At 43.8% G+C, this 21,216-nt stretch overlaps 1 protein-coding gene across 3 annotated transcripts in view; it reads right to left on the reverse strand.

Annotated features, from left to right (window-relative positions):
- Positions 1–20,611, reverse strand: part of ARID5B (AT-rich interaction domain 5B) — a 188,920-nt gene extending 168,309 nt beyond the window's left edge. Inside the window, exons 1-2 of one of the 3 annotated variants that reach the window (XM_061181548.1) lie at positions 20,591–20,611; positions 19,908–20,162 (exon numbers count right to left, since the gene is read on the reverse strand). In XM_061181548.1, the coding sequence (XP_061037531.1) occupies positions 19,908–20,162; positions 20,591–20,611 (276 nt within the window). Of the gene's footprint in view, positions 1–18,854; positions 18,896–19,904; positions 20,163–20,590 lie in introns of those variants that run through there. The other 2 variants (XM_061181567.1, XM_061181557.1) reach the window with 2 other exon arrangements.
- Between the last annotated feature and the right edge of the window lie 605 nt (positions 20,612–21,216).

Genomic DNA, 21,216 nt, shown 5'->3' on the forward strand with positions numbered 1-21,216 from the left:
TAATGTAGAAACCAAGTAAATCTTCCTGTTTTCTGTAGCCTTTATTTAAACATAAACATATGATTTAGACATGCTCCCTCTTGTTAAACATTTTTTTTCACTCTGCTCACTTAGCACAGTTCACATTATTACCCTCACATGTACAATGGCAGTGGAATAATTTGAGACCCACGGCTTTATTTAATAATGTAATTATCCTATATTGGATTACTTAAAAGGGGCTTTGTATTTTACAGTTCTAGCTTTTCCCATAGCAGTGATATGCTCTGACACAGTAACTGATTCAGGCTTCAGTCAAAAGCTCTAAACTCAGTTTGGAAAAATATTGAGTGTTTCTGAATAAGCCAGGATTAACGTAAGAGCCAATTTGCAGCCACAGTTGGTGACCTTTCTACTCCTGTTCAAAGACTGTGGTGTGGAGGCCAACACAGAGGACAGACACGAGCAACTATGGCTGCCTGATTCCAACTCTCTGCCACGTCAGTGAGGTGGTATAAACCAGAGAATAAAGCCCAAGTTTTCCTCAAGGTAAGCTTTCTGAAGGCAGGGCTGTAACTTGCCTTCCATGTCTTCTGATATTCCGTATACTACCAGGAGGAGCTGAATGCATGAATGAATGAATGAATGAACGAACAAATGAGTGAATGAAGGAATGAATGCTACCGGGCATTCTGACAAAACAGTTGCAGAAGGGAATCCAGAAGGCGCTATCACAAGCTGAGCGTTCACAAGCTGAGCTTCATCCGGTGCTACTGTCAGGAGGGATTTTGTTTGAGCTTTTCCCCAACTCAACTCAGTCTGATCCAATTAACCTGCGTTGACTCTGCTCTGTGCCAGGCACTGGACTGAGTACCAGCCATGGAGAGAGAAGGATGAAGAAGACACTGGTGCTGCCCCTCAGAAACGGGCAGTGCCCAGGGCTCCTGTTCCTTGCCTAGAAGTGAAGGTTACTCTCTCTCTAGTCTCCTTTGCCAGAGAATCCATTCATTCTTTCATTTTCAATGTCCGGAGCATCTACTCTGGGCTGCGCTAAGCACTAGGAACAGCAGGGGGCTGGGGAAGAACAGCAGTCTAGCGAGGGTGGGAGACACAGGACACACACAGTAAACCACAGTCCCCAGCTAAGTGTGATTTATATAATGAGAAACTGTCATAAGTGATCTCATTCATTCAAGAAATATTTATTGAGCACTAACTATATGTCAGGCACTGGGATCACAGAAATTAAAACAGATAAAAATCCCTACCTTCCTGGAGCCCACAGTTGTGTGTGGGGTTAGGGTACGTGTGTGTGTGTTGGCAGAGAGGGGAGTGGGGGCCCAGATAATAAAATCTGAGGCAAAAGAACTAGAAGAGGCAATAATGGGAAACAGAGGGTAGAACTGGGGATGATTTCAAATCAGATGGTCAGGGAAGGTCTCTGCTGAGACCGTAAGGAAGAGAAGGAACGAGTGGGGAAAGAACACAGGACACTGCACGCAGACGGAACAGAGGATACAAAGGCACTGGGAGGGACGCGGTATGTTGTCAGATTCAAGGTGAAAGAAAAAACACATAGCATACATATGTCCTAGAGCTAATACATGCTTCTAAATTTGAATCCAGACTCCTTTTCTCTAAGTTTCTGGCAGGTTTCGCATGGAAGCTACCCCATAAATCAATTTCCATTATTAAAAATTGACCAGAATCTGGGAATTCCCTGGCAGCCCAGTGGTTAGGACTCTGTGCTTCCACTACAGGGGGCATGGGTTCGATCCCTGGTCGGGGAACTAAGATCCCGCATGCCGTGTGGCGTGGCCAAATAAATAAATAAATAAAAAGTGAAAAGAGAATCAACCGACTGGGAAAAGATATTAAAAAATAATTGACCAGAATCTGCTTAATGCCACCCTTTTCTCAAACCTTTAATGCCTACATAGGTGTGTTTTAAGCACTTTATCTAAAACCAAGTTGCATCTTCCCTGAAAGAGGAACAGTTGAGTTTTCCCATGAAACAGATAATTTCCACAGAATTTAAAAGATGGAAGGCCAGCTGCTCCCTGACATATGCACAAAGTTGAAGAGTGGCTGAGAGATCCTTATTTCCTATAGGTTCACCTGTTAGAAACACAAACTGGGACAATAATCCCTTTCATTTGGATGTTTAGGACTTCATTACATGGACATATGCCAACCTGATTTAATGCCCCTCCTCGACCACTGTGCGTGAACCATACCTATGTTTTTATGCATCTAGGAGCCTGTTTAATTATACCAGCTACAGCGTCCTCATTCCCCTTCTCTCTGCAGACTCATCATCACACCAGACGCAATGTCCTTTCCAGCAAAACCCCCCCAATTCACTGATCAAGACATTAGGTTTGGGACTTCCCTGGTGGTCCATTGGCAAAAGAATCCGCCTTCCACTGCAGGGGTATGGGTTCGATCCCTGGTTGGGGAACTAAGATTCCCACATGCCGTGGGGCAACTAAGATCTGACGTAGCCAAAAATAAAATAAAATAAAATAAATAAATAAATATATATATATATGACATTAGGTTTTAGAAAGACCCAATATAACTTGTTGACATGCTCTAAGACTAACAAGTATTTGAAGGATTAAAGCAGTCTGCTATCTATTATGTATGTCGTCTATAATTAAATGCCCAGAAGAGTGGGGAGGTGTTTGGAAGAACCACTCAAGGAGAATGCATAACAACAAAAGGAGGGGAAAAAAAAAAAAAAGAGCGAGACAGGGTAAGAAGACTATCTTCCAAACCATATCAGACTAGCTTTATTTTTTTTTATTTTTTATTTTTATAAAGCCTTTTAAAGGATCTAGGCCTTTTTTTTTTTTTTTAATTTATGGCTGTGTTGACTCTTCGTTTATGTGCGAGGGCTTTCTCTAGTTGCGGCAAGTGGGGGCCACTCTTTATCGCGGTGTGCGGGCCTCTCACTATCGCGGTCTCTCTTGTTGCGGAGCACAGGCTCCAGACGTGCAGGCTCAGCAATTGTGGCTCACGGGCCTAGTCGCTCCGCGGCATGTGGGATCTTCCCAGACCAGGGATCAAACCCGTGTCCCCTGCATTGGCAGGCAGATTCTCAACCACTGCGCCACCAGGGAAGCCCCAGACTAGCTTTATACTAACGTGATTGGTTCCACTGCTGATTGTAGTGGGCAGCCTTTAAAAGGACACCCAATGATCCCCACCTCCTTGCATTCATGCCCTTGTGTGATCCCCTCCCCTTGAATATGGGCTGGACATAATGTCCCACATCTAACAAACAGACCTAGGCAAAAGTGATGGGATTTCAACTCTGAGATTAGTTTACCAAAGGACTGTGGCTCCTGGCTGGCTCACACACTGTGAGGGAAGTCAACTGCCATGCTGGAGCTGGCCTGTGGAGAAGCCCATGCAGCTCGGCAAGGAACCAGGGAGGTCAAGGTCAACGGCTAACAAGGAAGGAGGCCGTCAGCCCAACAGCCCAGGAGCAGAGAAGTGAGCTAAGAAGTAGATTCTAGCCCTAGAGAGCTTTGAGATGACTCAGGGCCCGCCGGGCACCTTGACTGCAGCTTTGAGAGACCCCGAGCCAGACACACCTAGCTAAGCCTTACCCAGACTCCTGATCTACAGAAACTGTGAATGAGAAATGCTTTAAGATGGGAAATATGGGGTAATTGGTTACACAACAATAGAGAGCGAGTACACTAAACTTTTAACATGGAATACGTTGACATATTTTTGTGTGACAATGAAATAAAATCTGTGAAACAAGGTGCTAAATACCAGTTTTAACTGTGCCTGGAAATTAGATTAATTTCTGCTGAGAAGTTGACAAGCCAATGGAAGAATGCTTTATGCAACTGCCTAAATCCTGAAATAACTGCCTGTAAAAGAGATCTTTTCTTTTTGGGGGGTATCCATAGAAATTTCCAAGAATACTACACAACAATATAAGCATCCCTTTCAGGATGGAAAGGTAAAGTAAAATATAAGCTTATCAAGTAAGGCTGACTTTATGTTCTATCTCCTCTAAGCAACTAGAGGAAGAAGGGCCAATCTTACTCATCTCTTTATCACCTCCACGGTACCTTGTGTGTACTAATAAATATTGGTTGAAGTGAATTGAATAAAAGTTTGCAGTCAAAAGGCCTATATTTAAAAATAGAAATGTTAAGAGCAATGTTATATTATGTCCTCCGCTACCGCAGAAGAATTCCAAGCCTCATGTCTCTTGTCCTCCTCTCACCTTCTCAAGGGCCTTGGCACGGCTGACCAGTTACAAAACGGTGCTGCCTACATATAAAATCTACAGGTCCTGTAGATACACAATCCTCTAGCCCTCATGGCCAAGATCAAAGCAAGGCTTCTCTTTCCTTAAAAAGAGAGAAAAAAGGCAGAAAATAGCCTTTAAAAATTAATGCTGGGCTTCCCTGGTGGCACAGTAGTTAAGAATCTGCCTGCCAATGCAGGGGACACGGGTTCGAGCCCTGGTCTGGGAAGATCCCACATGCCGCAGAGCAACTGGGCCCGTGAGCCACAACTACTGAGCCTGCGCATCTGGAGCCTGTGCTCCGCAACAAGAGAGGCCGCGATAGTGAGAGGCCCGCGCACCGCGATGAAGAGTGGCCCCCGCTCGCCACAGCTGGAGAAAGCCCTCGCACAGAAACGAAGACCCAACACAGCCATAAATAAATAAATAAATAAATAAATAAATAAATAAATAAAATTAAGGCCAAAAAAAAAAAAAGAATTAAGGCAACTGAGGTATCTCAATATTCTGTCATGCTGAGAATGTTTTCACTCCACTGTTTCGAGGGGTCATTTAAGGAATTCTGGGGGTCAGAAGTGATTTGAACACCTGCTTGGCTCTCTATTGAATTACTGATCTAGTAACATCCAAAATGTGGAGTGAGAAATAGGACCTATAACTGTAAAGAAAAAAAAACAGGGCCTACTGATAATTTTAAAAGACACTACCATGTGTGTGATTCATACCATTTGCATTAGGAAAAACATCTTCAGCCTTTTTACTAGAACCTCCTTCTTGCCTGCCCAAATAGTTGGGGATGCATATTTTACAACCCAATGCATTGTTGCTGAATACACATTCAGCCCCCAGGAGCACAGAACACAATTAGACTGTTATGGAGAATGTGCACAAGAAACAGAATGGAACAGATTATCTCACTTAAGACATACAGAATTCAATTATTTTCTGTATTTATAACCCATGTACACTAGATTTTGGAATAATTTGATGAGGAGCCTGAGTACTACAGCAGTATTTTCATCTGAATTCTAGTCATCTGATACACACTGTGGGATTAACCCAAAGCAAAAGGATTTAATGGCCCAGCAGGCAGCCTCTATTTTGAAGATCCTTCTTCTAAGATTCCCCAGCCATTCTGGCTGGGACTCTAGTCCTTTACATCCTTCTTTCTGCTAATGCTTTCTGCTTTTTGAAAGAACCTGGCATCACACATCTCAAAGGAGTTAGTCTGGAATACACTCCTTACCACCACCAAAAGAGGAAAAGGAGGAGATGACAAGGGGGTGAAACCCATTTCCAGATTAGGGGTGTTTTGAAAAATAAGAACTAGGAGAGGCTATTTTTAAATGGCGGGAAAGGGAGGGTATTTACAATAAATTCAATGCTGTGCACATTCAGCACATCAACACCAGGTTTCCCAGAGGTTGCATCATGAAAGGGGAGGGACCTGGGAAGCACCAGGTCTGAACTTTCTTCGGCACACTGAGATGGGACATCTGGAATGCAGGTTTGGTCTCTTGACTCCCATCTCTTTTTATTTTGTTGTGGCTGATGGAAGAAATGCCCCCTCAGGGTCCTTTAAGACCCAAATAGAACAGAGCAGAATGGGCTTGAGGGTGACTCCTTCACAGTGACTGGAAACCTCAAACATGAATCAAAAACTCTGAACCTAAACACAAGAAAAATCTCTCAGGACAGATGGAGAACCAGGAAGTTTAACTCAATTTAAATTGATAATTTTCTTAGTTATTGTTTTTTCAAACAATAGTTAGTAACCCAATGACTCAACCAATAAATTACTTAGTAAAGGGTTATTAACAGTCTTAGCACCATGACAGACTTCATGGAGACAATAAAGTTAGGATTTGGTCCCAGGCCAGAAAGGATGGGTTCGATAACTAGCATCTGCTAAAGGCCTGGGTCTTCTATTAGCCAGGTCAGGGTTTGGGACTTCATGCCCATGCAAGTCTCATTTGGTAATCACAGTCCAGCAAGATTAGCCTACTTCACAGATAAGGAAACAGAGACCCCAGAAAAATTAAGTAACGGACCAAGATGACGTGCAGCTACTACCAATCAGAGTACATATGCACATGTGGTTCTACCAAGCTTGGAGACTAAGAGTTTATACTCTAAACAGAAAGAAAAATCACACATGTGAAATTACTAATCACCACTGCCTCTAGGTTCAAGTCCAACCTGACCAGCTAGACAACCCGAGGTCTGGCTTCAGTCTACCTCATTGCCCACCACAGCCCTGCTCCTTTGCTGAATGCAGACCCCATCCAATACTGGAACGTCCTGCCTTCCTACTTGCCTATGGCTTCTTCTGCCAAGGATTTCCCCTTCTCTCACTCTCACTCCTCAAAAATCTCCACCCATGAAAGGCCGAAGTATTTTCAAGGGTCTGCTCACAAGCCCCCTTCGGCAGGGCGCCTTCAGCATGGCTCCAGGCCACCTCCCCACTCACACACTTCCTTCTTCCCACATCTTGATACCTGTCCCCTTCCTGACTGTGGGCCCCAGCTCGCACGTCCGTCCATTCCTTCCATCCCTCCAGACTCCGGAGCTCTGGCTGGAGAAAATGGTGAGGGCTTCGTCCACCGGGCTGCCTGGGCTCCTCCCTTTGCTGCCCCTTTAGCACTAACAGGTTCCTTTTGCTTCATTACAGAAAATGGGCCAAATATGAGAAAGTTTTCAAAACTGTAATATTCCAAAGCTTTCCTCCAGAGAGTGCAAGGTGGCAGCCCGTGGGCCACATCTAGACTGAAGACATGTTGCGTTTGGCCCACAGTGTTTTTTTTAAAATTGTATGGAACTGCCAACTAAAACCACACAAAAATCTGGCTTTCTGGCACGTCTCTTGAAAAAATGGAAAGATAGGGCAACATCAAATGACACTGCTGCCCGCAATGTTCGACAGGACCTGCGAAGCAACACCCAGACGAGTCACGTGCTCCCCGGTTCTCCCAAGCATCACTCTGTCTCCCAGCCCTGGCTCCATCCACTTTGGCCTCCCTGCCCGGCCCACACCTGTGCCTCTGCTCCGGGCTCCTTTCCCTCCTCATCAGTGGAAGACACCATAGAGGAGGTGGTTTCTGAACAGGATACAGCAGTTGTGCTATTTTACTTCACAGAGAAAAACCTCAGCAAATTTTACACCCCTTTTCGGATACAACCCCTAATTCCTCGACCTGTCAGCAGGACAGCACGAGGCGTCTGCCGTCTGTGTTCTGGAATCAAGACAGCTCGAGCTCCCATTCAGTCTCTGTCATTTACCTGATGAGTGAACTTAGAAACCTGGACAGGTTACCTAGCCTCTCAGGTTGCCCTCCTGCAAAACGAGATGACCCTAGAACCTACCTCATAGTACTATGGTTGTAGGGAGTAAACAAAAGGTCCATGTGAAGCTGTCGGTACCTAGTTTTACTACTAACTTTATTAAAATCATTTTAGACCAGGGGTCAGGCAAACGTTTACTGTAAAGGGCCAGATAGTAAACACGTGAGGCTCTGTGCGTCACAGTCTCTGTCGCAACTACTCAGCTCTGCCACGATAGTGTGAAAGCTGCCAGAGACCATTTGTAAACAGGTGGCTGTGCGCCAATAAAACTTTATTGACAAAACAGGCAGTGGGCCAGATTTGGCCTACAGGCCTTAGTTTGCGGCTCCGTTTTCTACTTCTCCACAGCCAGCCAGCCAATGTAAATCAGTTCTGAAAATGCTACGCAGGTGTCTCAATGGGATCTAAAACAGCAGGTGCCTCCAGTGGGCTTCAGTGGGCATCTCTAACCTGTTTGCTGGATTCACCAAGATTCGGCTCAGCCCAGAAATCATGCCAAAGGGAGAACGCTCCCACCTCCACATCCTACCAAGAAACCCTTTCCCAATCTTCACTGGAATCTCTTTAGCCCTGAGTTCAAACGTTGTTTCTTGCAAAATGCCTCCAGAGACCTTCCTAACAAGATCAGGCACCCCATCCTAGGTCGCTGTATTTTCCCTTCTCCACGCTGACCGCACCACAAAATCACCCATTTATTAAAGATTGTTTGCTTAATCGTGCCTGTGCTTCCCGCCCAGTGAGAAGCCCCACGAAGGCAGGATCTGCCTGGTTTCCTACCTGTCTCTCCAGGGCCCAGCGCCGAGGCACACAGACGCCGCTCAAGAGCGAGCGAACCGAAGGGAGACGCCTGGTGCCCCCCGTGGGCTGCTGGGATTTAAAGCGCCCGCGCAAACACTTTACTGCGCAGGTGCGCGGTATTATTACCAAATGACTCGCGTATCGGTCAACGGCCAATTTGACTGCAAGTTCCCAGAGAGCAGGATAGAAGCTTTCAAGAACCATATGCTAAATAAATAGATGAAGGACCAAAATAAACTATTCATAAAGGCTCAGATAAACAATAGGTCAGTATATAATGAAAATCCCAATTTTAATTCTCAATATATTCTAAATAGGGGCATATGAAGATCACCTGGCAGAATCGAGAATCTGGTGTTTTCAATCCTGCCTCTCAAGTCTCACTTAGATATGACCTTGGGCAAGTTACTTAACACCTCTTTTGGTCTCAGTTGCCTAGTCTATAAAGTGTGGAAATGTCACAATACTACCAACCTTAGAGAATTTCTTTGAGAATTAAATGAGTATTTAATTTATATGTTAATATATTTGCAATGCCTGACACATAACAGCTACTCAATAGAAAAAAAATGTAACTTCATTGAAAACACTGTGGGTGAAACTTCTGCAAATGGTTTTGGAAAACAGCAAGTTGGGAAGTTTCGTCTGGGTTGTGCACCTGGAAGAAGGAAGTGTGAATGTGGTTCTAAGGCTACAATGTATGGCGATGGGTTTCCTCCATTTTGGATAAATCAATCAACTTACCTTTTCCTTCTTCCTTTAGAGAGTGAGTAATTTAAGAACAGAAATCTTTATCTGGGTATTAGTCACTGTGTTCACTGTTATATCCCAGTGCAGAGAACCAGCACATAGTAGGCACGCAATAAAAATTTCTGAATGAAAGAAACCATCCATGAATATCAGACGGTAGCAGAAATGCCAATTCTGTTTATCACCAAGAATGCTTTTCTTCAGTCAGTCAATATAAATATCCCTATCAGAGGGCCCTCCTGGCTCCAGAAAAGAATTTGGAAATGAGGGTAATAAAGGTGAGATCCAGAGGGGACCCTGAATATCAAAGCCTGGTTTCTGTGTAATCACTCCCCCTTTGGTAAGTATCTCATCGTTAGAATAAAAACCATACACTCCATTAGTGACTTTATAAAAGTGATATCCCAAAGAGGCACTGACTACTGGTGTAAGACAGGGCACTGGAACGACCTGCCTGAACACACCCATGGGAAACACTTGCCTACTTTCCTCAGACTATAACCTCAAGAGAGCAGCCCTTCCGCAAAGCAGCAAAGCACCGTGCTTGAGGGACTGGTTTCTGGTTCTACTCGTCACCCACTAGCTCTGAGCACATGCCCAAGATTTTCCTGAGCCTTAGTCTCTGCATCTGTTAAACAGAGGGGGCTGGACTTGTTCTCTTGAATGTCCTGTGAGTCTATTAAAACGTCCATGGCACATCAGCCAGGAGCCTTTTTCTGAGATAACCATGGCAAGTCTTCCTGATCATCGTGATCAACAGTGCCAAGAGCTGTCTGGCCCGTCCCGCCTACAAGCACACATGTCTGATGGCAGAGGCAGAGGGACCGGCTGCACCCATGGACAGGCTATCGTTCCAGCCAGGAGAAGGTTCCAGAACATCAGAACAACCTGCTCTGCATCGGACTGCTTCACCGCATGTCAGAGGCCCTCATTCCACAATGCAAATTTCCAATCAGAACGTCGCCAAAGTTGGGTCGTTACAGAAGAGAAACCGCTAAACCTGGGCCCGTCACTGAGGAAAGTCTGAGGACAAGGTAATGAATGAGAACATTTTTATTCCCTGGTACAATATCTGGCTAGTTTGCTTTTTTTCCCAATGGTACTCAGAGCTGAGCTCAAACTAGATGACGGCAAGCAAAGCTTGGACTAAAGGGAAAACAGTTTTCTGTCAAAATGATTTCCATCTCCAATGTTCCACAGGGAGCTTGGAGCAGGCCTAGTGACAAGTAACTGGATGGTAACTTGGCCTGTTATCTCTGTAGTATGCAAGGCTTCCTTTGTGAGAATAACACACACACACACACACACAACACACAACTCCATATATACATATCTGTATATACATACACACACACACTTTAATATGTATGTATATGTACATATTTTTAAACATATTCGTCCTTTAAGAAGAACACACAGAATTATCAAGATTAAATTATTCGCACTTACTTCTTTGTCTCCGGTAATACCGTGTTCTTTTGTGCTGGTAAAACAACATGTGCTTTAATTAGCAAATATCTGTAAATAATTTATTTGCTTTCAAATACAACAGAACAATGGGGTCGATTTTCACATACATTTGCCCAGCACACATGCTGGGTCTTAAGCCAGACTCTCCCATTGTTCAATAACTACATCAAGCTGTCCAACTCTTGCTGCCCTCCGTGGTGGAGGGGTGGGATAGGGGGCTAGAAACCCAAGTTCCTTCCAGAAGCCACATCCCATTTTGCAAGACCCTAGAAGGCAAGCACATAGCACTGTCCAGTCCAAGCTACAACAAACTTATGATCTCCAACCCTGGAGCCTTCTGCGAGGAACATGGAAGAGTGCCCGAGCGAAGGGCGTTGGAGCGATGGCTGCTGGATGCAGGCGCTCTGCTGCCCCCTTGCCCCCCAACAGTGTGAACCCCAAGACATAAGGCACAAAGTGTGAGGCCCGTGAATCACAAAACCTCATCTAGGCTCTGCAGGGTTAACACTGGGCGCTGCGCGTGCAGTGCAAAGAAAGATGTTAAATCAAATGAGAATGACTGCTCTAAGACTGGAGGCACTATTATTTTGAATAAGATTGAAAAGGCCAGAAAAAGCAATTCAAAAACATTTCAATTATGTATTTCCCAGAACTACATCTTCGAGCAACTAATGCAAATGTTACCATCACAATAAAACGTCTTCCCACATAAAAGCATATAAAACAGGTTAAACAGCACATACTTTATATATCATATGCATATTTTTGACTATTAATAAAAAATTCAAAATCTATGTATGCTTTACTCTCCTGAGCAATACAGTAATTATGATTAAAGGACACGCAGCACAAAAAAGAGCCAATTTATCTTACTCGTGCCCAGAAATACTATTGTGTAACTAAGCAACTAAAGACAAAATATGGTCTAATTAATTCACTCCTATGCTTATTTAAAAGACACAATTAGAACATTTTTATTTTCCAGCCTGCACAGTAGCTCAACATGCTTGAGGGTGTACAAAGCAAAGCCTATTATTCTCAAAGACAAGAGTTTAATGTTTAGTGCCACTGATCCGGCTTGGAACTCAACTCTGGGGAGGAGGGATGTGCATCACAGCCCGGGTGCGCTGGAGTCATGAGAAAGGAAAGGTGGGGAGAGGGGAGATGGTTATGGGGCCACCAGACTGACTAGCAACACGTGGTTTCTACCCCCAGGTTTTCTCTCTGTTCAAGGATGGAGATGGGACCCTGAACTTGATGTTCATGTGTGTAAAGACACCCGCCACTGTGCGTCGATTCATACAGCCACCAAGATCCTACAGAAAATTCATGCAGTTAAACCACGTCCTAGTCTGTGTGATAAATGTCAAATATCCATCTTTAACGCTGTTAACGGTGCATCTGATTTTAAAAGCAGAATTAATTTACGCAAGTGTGTACTGGAGACTGATGCCATTAGCATGATTCTAAAGCACCCTTTCAATACTCATCATCATCTGCATGTTTGAAATGTGTTGTCAGTACGGATGCTGACTGTCCAGGATGTGAGCCACGCTCTTTGAAGGCCAAGGCCCAGGTTCTCATCTCCAGGAAGCCAGCAAGGATCATGGTGCGGCTAGAAAAAGCCATCCTCGTGCGAGGGCACAGGAGCAGATTTTTCAAGAAATGCAGGAATCCATGACCACATTTCTGAGAGGCGAATGAATCCTTAAGCCAACAATCAATACATTTATTTTAAATTTATTTAAAAGCCAAGCCAACGGGTAATCACTAGCTGCAATATTATTCCGAGTAGAAGATGGCAAATATCCAACCACCCTGGCTATAAAAAATGACAAGCAAATCCATTTGATTCCCGCAATTATATTCTGGATATTGGTTAAAACCAGACTTTGATAAATGAGCCTGAGTCATGTATCACTAGATGCCACTATGAACAATGGTATGCTTTATTAATAATTAACAGCGAAGTATTTACATGTATGGACTCGTGCACTTCATAAAAACAACATTTCCTTAGTATGTGCCTGACACTCTAAATGTCAAGACAGGTTTTAATTGATTACAATTTTGACTTGCTATCCAACATGTGGCCTCGTCAAGACCATCAGTCTGAAAAACATGCTAGTTCGCCGGAACTGCCAACCAACACTCAGGTGAGAAGTGACTCCTCTTCCCTGAAGTCCCATCTTTCCACAGACTTCCACCCCAAAGCCCTGACTTTTTTTTTAAACAATCTTTATTTATTTATTTTTAATACAATTTTTTTTTGCCACCCCGTGCAGCTTGTGCGATCCTAGTTCCCCGACCAGGGATTGAACCCAGGCCCTTGGAAGTGAAAGCTCAGAGTCCAAACCGCTGGACTGCCAGGGAATTCCCCCAAAACCCTGACTTTTTATGGGCTGATGGCTGAAGACTGGAAACATGCTCAAAAAGATGGAGATGCTGGCTCTCGCCTGATCATTCAGTCCCGAATAGTCACTAATTTCTTTGGCGAGTTCTCATAAAAAAAAAAAAAAACTTTTGCGCTTTTTCAGAGCCTATGGTGCAAAATGGTATGGATTTTAGAAGAGAAAGAAATGTGAGGTGGGCTGCTGGAGCTGGCCCACAGGTGAATGACCCTCTGCCAGAAAGAAAGAAATTGGGCCAAGCTTAAAGAAAGCAGACGGTGGGGAAGCAGTCATTTTAATCATGTCATTCAGTCATTCAGTAGATACTTGATGAATGCACTGACTGCTGTGGGGAGACCCAGAGGTGAGTAAGGCATAACCCTCTGCTTCTGAGAACAGCACTGCAGTGGGGAGGGGGAAGAGGGAGTGACAAGCACAGGAAAAGCACACAGATAACCATCCCAGGAAGCACCATGTGAAAACGACCTGGGAGATTAAAACCAAACACTGGACTGTAAGCCCCCTGAGGACAGGGATACTTGTCTGTTTTGTTCAATGCTGGATGTCAGGGCCTAGAACAGGCTCTGGCACAAAATAGGTGCTCTATAAATATGCCTGGAGTGAATAAGACCTCAAAGGTGAAGACAGTACTTCATAGTTTCCAGAAAGATTGCGAAAGGCTACAAATAAATAGTGACCTTAGTTAATCTCCACTTTAACTAAGGGATGCAGATAAGAGTCTGACAGCTTTTCTGTGACCAGTGTCTATCTATGGGGGTAGACTAAGAGTCTTTTGAGGGCTGGGCCATTCTCCTGTATCTCTGTACCCCACTGTCCAGCACCTAGTAGGTCTTCAATCAGCAGCTGAGGAGTTGAACACATGCCTTTTCCAAAAACATATAGATAGTGACCTTTCCTTTGAAAACGTGTTGCATTTACTGTCAGCACAATTCATCAATGTGTTACATCTTATATTGCTTTTACATTTTTTAAAAACATGTGTTGATCTCATCTCTCTATCAAGATTGATAAGCTTCTTGAGAAAGAAAGCCGCATCATGAATTGTTTCACATCCATCTCTGTACCTAGCAAAGCACGGAGCACATAGTTAGCACTAAGCAAGTAGCTTTTATTAACTCACGATAGATGAAACCAGCATTGGCTGGAATGGGGAACTTAACCATACAAAATACAACTTAGTATACATTCTACTGATTCTCAAATTTTAACACCCTAGGCACAATGCTGAAACAGAATTTTGTACATGTAAAGGTTTTTGACGTATTAACGTTAAAGCATTTCTTCTATTACTGGATCTTGCTCCAAAGCCAAGTAAGAAAGACAAAAAGGTACACAGTCACATTTCTTATTTCGGATCAACTCCATAGGCCAGGGGTCAGCAAACTTTTTCTGTAAAGGGCCAAAGAGTAAATATTTTCCACTGTGTGGGCCATATGGTCACTGTCACAACCATTCAACTCTGACACTGTAGCCTGAGAGCAGCTATAAACAATACATAAACAGTCTATGTTCCAGTAAAACTTTATTTACAAAAGCAGACAGTGGGCCAGATTTGGCCCTTTGGCCTTAGTTTGCTGATACTTGTCACAGTCTAATAAACTCTCTCCATGTAATTCATTAGTTCTCACCCTAGTTCTAAAGGGCCTGCCAGGGAGAGAGTAAAGATATTCCTTCTCTTAGCTTAAGATCATTACTAAAAATAAACGATAACTATTATAACAGCATCCATCATTTGCTGAGCTCGCATGTATAGGTACGAGGCTGGTTGCCAGGACCTTTTCATTATTATTACTAATTCTCTTGGCAAAGTAGAAGCCATTAAATCCATTTGACAGATGAAGAAACTGAGGCTTAGAAAAGTTAAAGAAATTGTGCAAGGCTAGTGAGGACACTGAAGAGATCTCAGAAACTTCTAAAAAAAAAAAAATCAGCTCATGGAAACAGACCAGAGACCCAGTGAGTGGCCACCCACAGGCAGAGCAAGGCCAGTCCAGCACCTCCTGAATTTCAGAATGTGTCTGTGATACGATCAGGTGATCTTCTAAAAAATCCTGCTGATCCAGTTGACAGCATATTTTAATACTAAAATGTAAATCCTTAAGGAGCCTTTTATGATGGCAACACTGCTAAATCCACCATATGGATGAAAGCCAGCCTGATCTGGGGGGACCTGAATTGGCTATATGTTCTAGTAAACTAACCTAGATGCCGCCCTCTCATAGAGAAAAGCTTTCTTTAGGAAGGTCCACGGTAGTGGTCTCAAACTTTAACGAGAACCATAATACTAATATTAATGATAATAATAAATGAGTCAACCATTACTGGAGACTCTATGTGCCCACCTCAGTTGTAAGCACTTTACATGTATTAACTCCTTTCCTTAAAATAATCCTGGGAAGTAGGTACCATATTTCCATTTTACAGATGAGAAAACCGAGGCATAGAGTTTAAAACTCGCCCAAGATCCACACAGCTAGAGCAAGACTATTTAAAATGCAGAATCCTGGACCCCAATTCCAGAGATTCTAAATAAATTAATTCCAGTAGGGGCTCGTGAATATGCATTTTTAACAATTTTTGACTGGATAGTGAGGCTGGTGATAGTCAAACCACTGTTAGAAACCCTGGCTGCATACTAGAATCTGTAATGCCCAGATATGCTTGATATTGACTCCCTGACATCACTGACTTACTCATCCACACTCACTGTTGCAGGGGACCAGCAAGCGTTCTTGTAGAATCCAGCCCATGATCCGTCAGGCTGCAATCCAACCTTGTACATCCACCTATTTTTGAGAGCGTATATTGCCTAGAGATTAAGCACTTGGCAATCTGAAAATGAATGTAATCAGAAGTTACCCAGTAACAGAACCAATTACCCGCCTACTTTGCCATCTTCCTCCTCTGAAGAGCTACTGGCTGAATATGGCAATTGTAGGTAATTACTGAAGACACTTAACTCCTTGCATATGGCCCTGCTCTTCACTTTCATAATAATTCAAGACAGTATCATGATTAGGCCCAGAAGCCTCCACACAGACATAAAAGTTATCATGTTTCTTACTTATAAATTAAGAATATCTAAAATAAAGACCCCCATAATCATAACTCTTTTCTATTTATTTAATTTACAGTTATAAAGTAATTTTGCCCATAATAATGCCTCTTGATATTTATAACAATCCCCAATCAGCCTTACTATTGTTCCCATTTTGCAGCTGAAGAAACTGAGGTTCAGAGTGTTTACAGTTATCCAAGGTCGAACACATAGGAAGTTGTAGAATCAAGATGTGACTCTCTGGAATGCTTTTCCTCCACACCAGCTGCCAGCACTGTTAAGTACGTGTAGGCAGCAGTGATGTAAGCAGGCCAGACATTATCCTAATTATTTAAACCAGTAATAAATTGTTAATGATTATTAACAATGGTATTAAAATGTAACTGTTATTGTTCTATGACACTGGCTAGGATTAACTGAACTTTATAGAATAAGAATGATTCTGCTACCTAAATATCTGGTGACCTTTAGCAAAGCTGACTAGTCATAGCTCTAAAATGTACAAGGACCTGCCCACATTTAGTACACACTTCTGGAATATACTATGATGTATTCAAGCTCTAGTTTCAAGGGTAGGTTTCAGCGGGAAAATAAAGCAACCCTAAAGCTTAAGAAGGCCTAGGTTCTAGCCGGCGACCTTTGACAAACCACATAAACTCTTCAAGCCTCTGTCTCCATCTATAAAATGGGCATACAAAGTCCTGCCTTATCTAGCCTGATACAATTAATGCAAAGATCAATAAGAAAATTTCCCTCCCCCACCAAAAAAAAAAAAAAAAAGTCCTCTGCAGATCATAGCAAACCACACAGGGACGCTATTTCTAATCTCGCACAATGATAATTTCCCTGTTTTTAGAACTGATGTCTTTATATTTCAAGAAATCATAAAAAGACAGAATGGTGCTCTTAAACCAAAAAAGCATACGGAGTCCTGGCTGTCCTTTCGAAATGGATGCTGATGTCAGCTCAATCAAGAAATTATTAACCTCCATTTGGTTACTTTAAATAAACTGTACTGGCTGATTAAATGTGCTGAACATTTTCTCCAAGTCACAGCGCGCATCACCACGAAACCTTTCTCTTTCAGTTATTCATTGCAAATGGCAAGTGCATCATTCAAAACTATTTAAAATCAATAATAAAATCATTCCACTGTATATAAACAAGTTAACAGAGTAAGAGAAAACAAAGCAAACATCTTAATGAGAGGGCCCTGTTGCCCCCTCTAGGTGCCAGCAGTAAATGCTGGTTTCTGCAGGCTCCCCTCCAGAGGAGACTCCTGCTGCTATTCTGCTAATGAATGACTATCTTAGGCCAGGGGGGAAATGACATCACCAGGGTGGAAAACCGATCTGCACTGGGAAACTTTCTACCTGCTTTACATTTGTCATAATTATTTTGCACAATGTAGCCTGTATTTGCATAATTTTGAGGCGTGTCATTATCTCAACTGAAAATTGTTTTAATATGGCTGAATAATTCACAATGACATCAGCCAAAGTCCTAATGAAATATACAACTATAATCATACAGCTAATTACCATCCGTGTTAGCATTAAAAAACAAATCATGCATAATATTAGACGATGTATATGCAGCTGAGGAATATAAATAGAGCCATCTCCCTCTCCAAACCCCCTAGAGTTTACTTTTAAATGGCAAGATTAATTTTCTCAGGTATGGCTCATATAGCAGTGACGAAACGCAAAGATCATTAAAATGGTTCGCTTACATTTCCCCATAATGAATAATATCTTTTAAAAAATCTTCTATTTAAAAATATATCTATTCACTATCATTAGTTCTACCAGATGCAACCTTCGGCTAATATTTCTTTTATTCTTAAATCAGAATTTACTGTTTAATTACACAACAGAAATTAAGACTGGACCAAGTGGGGTCAATTCAGGGTCTTTAAAAAATATTCCGCTTTCAATTGAAAAAAAAATAAAAAGAGCGTGGCCACAAAATATCCCATAAAACACTGAATAATTTCCTTCTGGGTTCAGTCAGAAGTCTATTAGGCACCAGCTCTTTTCTGGATATTTAATCCTTCCCTCTTCCAGATCACAGGCCATGTTGAAGTAATAAATTTGAAAAGCAAATAATAAGAAATCAGGAGGGGGAGGGGAAGGCAGACAGCTGCGCAGGAAAGTTGGGTCGGGGGAGGGGGCCGAGCCAAACCTTGGGCGGTGCAAAGAGCTCAACCTGTTGGTAGGCTGCAGGATTTTTCACAGCATTTCCAAACAACACCTTTGTAAAATTGCCGGCAGACGTCGGGAAAGGTGAACGTTTAAAACCCAGAGCTGGCCGGGAGGGCGGAGGGGAGGGCGTGTGGGTTGGGAGAGGTGTTCGGGAGGAGGGAGGGGCTTATTTCCGAAGAGGCAGATCCGAGGGCGAACGTTTTGACGAACTCCGGTAATTAACCGGCATAGACCACTGACGGGTAACTCGATCCCGGCGAGAAGGAGTGAACTGGAGGTGCCAAAAGTACAATCAACTCCACCAGACCAAGGAATTCTGGAAGGCCTGGCAGGCAGCTTCGAGCTCAGGGATGAGTTAAACGGGGAACCGTTCACTTAACAAAAAGATCCTTACACCTACCTCGACAGCTCGAAAGCCTGGCACAGAGCTAGCTGCCCTCAGAAGTCTGAGTTTGATTGCCCTGCTCTCGCTTGGGCAACACAAAGCCTTGCCAGGCGGCCGCGCGCCCTCCCGCCCCGCCGCGCCGCGGGCACAGCCTCCCCAAAACAGTTCCCCCGGTAGGTACCAGGGCGCTGAGGTCGGTCAGCTGACGAGGGGAGCCCGCAGAACTGCGGTCACACATGAAATGACAGAGCCGAATAGGGGCGGCCGCCCCGGCGACCGGTGACAGCGGGCTCACCTCGGGCGTCCTGCCGGGAGCGCGGCGAGCGCCCCCGCGGCCGCCCAGAAACGTGCCGGGGAGGCTCTGTCCCTCTCCACCCTCCCCAGGAGCGCCGTCTGGGCACGGAGGACTCCGGACCCGCAGGGCCAGGGGGCGAGCACACACCCCTCTGCCCTTCCCTCCCTCGTCCGCGTCCCACACATCCCCAAAGATCGCGCTGGAAGGCGTCCACTTTGCGTGGAGTAATTGAAAACTAGAACATCAAATGGCTTGTCCGGGGGGAGGGGGTGGGGACGAGAGATAGTTGTTAATGCTTAACGTGTTTGTGCCGGTTACACGACCGCTTTGAAATCCGCCCGGGCAGATCTGCAAGTTATTTGAATGTATTATTCCAGTACCTGTCATTTATCACTTTATTCAACACGTCTTTGCCAACTCAATAGCTTTTGATCTCACTCTGCCTCCATTTCGTAATTTCCGCCCTCTTAAACATATCAAATACTTACTAAAAAAAAAAAAAGAAAAACGGGAACAATATCGAAACCCACCGAAAGAAATCCACCCATCCTCTACCGAGCCAGACGCGAAGGTAAATTTTCAAAAGGCAAAAAATATAAAAAGCATGTGATGTTCAAGCGGCAATAGCAGGATCACACACACACACACACACACACACACACACACACACACACACATATCCTTGAACAAAACCCTTCTCGAACAAGTTATTTGATCTTGACTAAAATCAGCAGTTGGATCTTCTTTGTAAAGCTGACAGCCAAACTCTGACAATGGCAAAATACTCGAGCCCCAGCTAGTGGCGCTACCCCTTTAAAAAAGAAGTCGATCCTGCTCGCCTGCAGAAGTGAATACAGTATTTTCAAGCTTGCCCTGTAATAAGCATTACTACGGGAAAAAATAATAAAGAAAGAAGAGAGGGAGATATAAGTTTACCACCTCGCCATGGTCGCTATTTCTGCCCTGGGGAGTGTCTTCTGGGAGGAAATAAAGTTTAGAGCTGGATAAAAGTTGCCGGCTGGTCCTCTCTTCCCACAACAGCTGGAGCTCCGCTATGCAAATCGGATCCTTTGGCGTACATCTTACAAAGAAAAAGTCGCCAAGGGACAAAATTCTTGGTTTGCCTTCAAGGTGGAATTGAAAAGCCTTGTAGAAAATGTAAGGTCCGTGCAAGCCACACGGTGAGCCGACCCACTGCAGGGGAAAAAAAGCACCAAATAAATAATGTAGCCATCAGAGCACAAACGTCTATTCCCAGACACATTTACACACAGACATCCACACTCTTAATACAGAAGAGCCAACAGATATAAAGCTGGGTGGAAAAAATAATAGAGCCCACACAAATTTTCTGCCTCCCTTAAAAAAAAAAAAAAAAAAAAAAACTCCGGGCCCCCCACCTCTCCCTACCTCTCCATCTGAGGCGGTAAAATTACATTATGTATGTATGATCACTGCAGGGATTTTTTTAAACAATAAAAATGATTTGGGGGGATGCAGAGGGTAAAAGTTTGGTGAAAAGTTTGTGGGGGGTGTGGGTGGGTGCAGAGGTGTGGGTGAGCCGGGGGGCTGGGGGGTGCCGGGGGGTGCCGGGATCGGAGGAGCGGAGGAGAGCGAAATACCTGGAGTGAGTTGGGCTCCATCTCGACGTTCTGAATTGATTGAACTCAACATTCTCTCCAAACTTGTTGGCTTGAATGGATTGCATCAGGTCCTGGCAGGGAAAAACATTCTCTGCCTTCAGCCGGCGTAATGTCTCAATATAAAACTAAGCTCTCGCCTCCCCTTCGGCACCAAAATGATTGAAAATGTGTCCTAATATTTCTCTGACGACTCAATTTTCAGCTCCTGTCAAAAATGTGTAGGTTTCCTTCCAAACGTGGGTTGATCAAATTCATAATCGGCAGAAAGGCTCCGTCCGATCTCGGCGGGAAGAGGATGGATCAAGGCAAAAAACATATAGGAAGGTCTGTAAAAATAAATTCTACCCTAAAGGTGTGTGAAGATGAGATCTACCTCTTCCCAATCTCCCTTGTCTAGCCGTTTCATTTGATGAGATTTTTGGAGGAGACGAGAGCTAGCGAGCTCCGCTGTGCATCTGACAGGACCTGCTTGTATATGTCTAATATAAAGAACATTTCCTGCAGAGATTCCGGGGCGCTGCTCCTCTTTCTAATGCTCCTTAGCAGATTTGCTGTTATTAGACATGTAGATTTGTTTGATAGTTAAATTACGCTTCCTCACTGCC

Source organism: Eubalaena glacialis, chromosome 1 (assembly GCF_028564815.1).
Source record: "Eubalaena glacialis isolate mEubGla1 chromosome 1, mEubGla1.1.hap2.+ XY, whole genome shotgun sequence".
NCBI lineage: Eukaryota > Metazoa > Chordata > Mammalia > Artiodactyla > Balaenidae > Eubalaena > Eubalaena glacialis.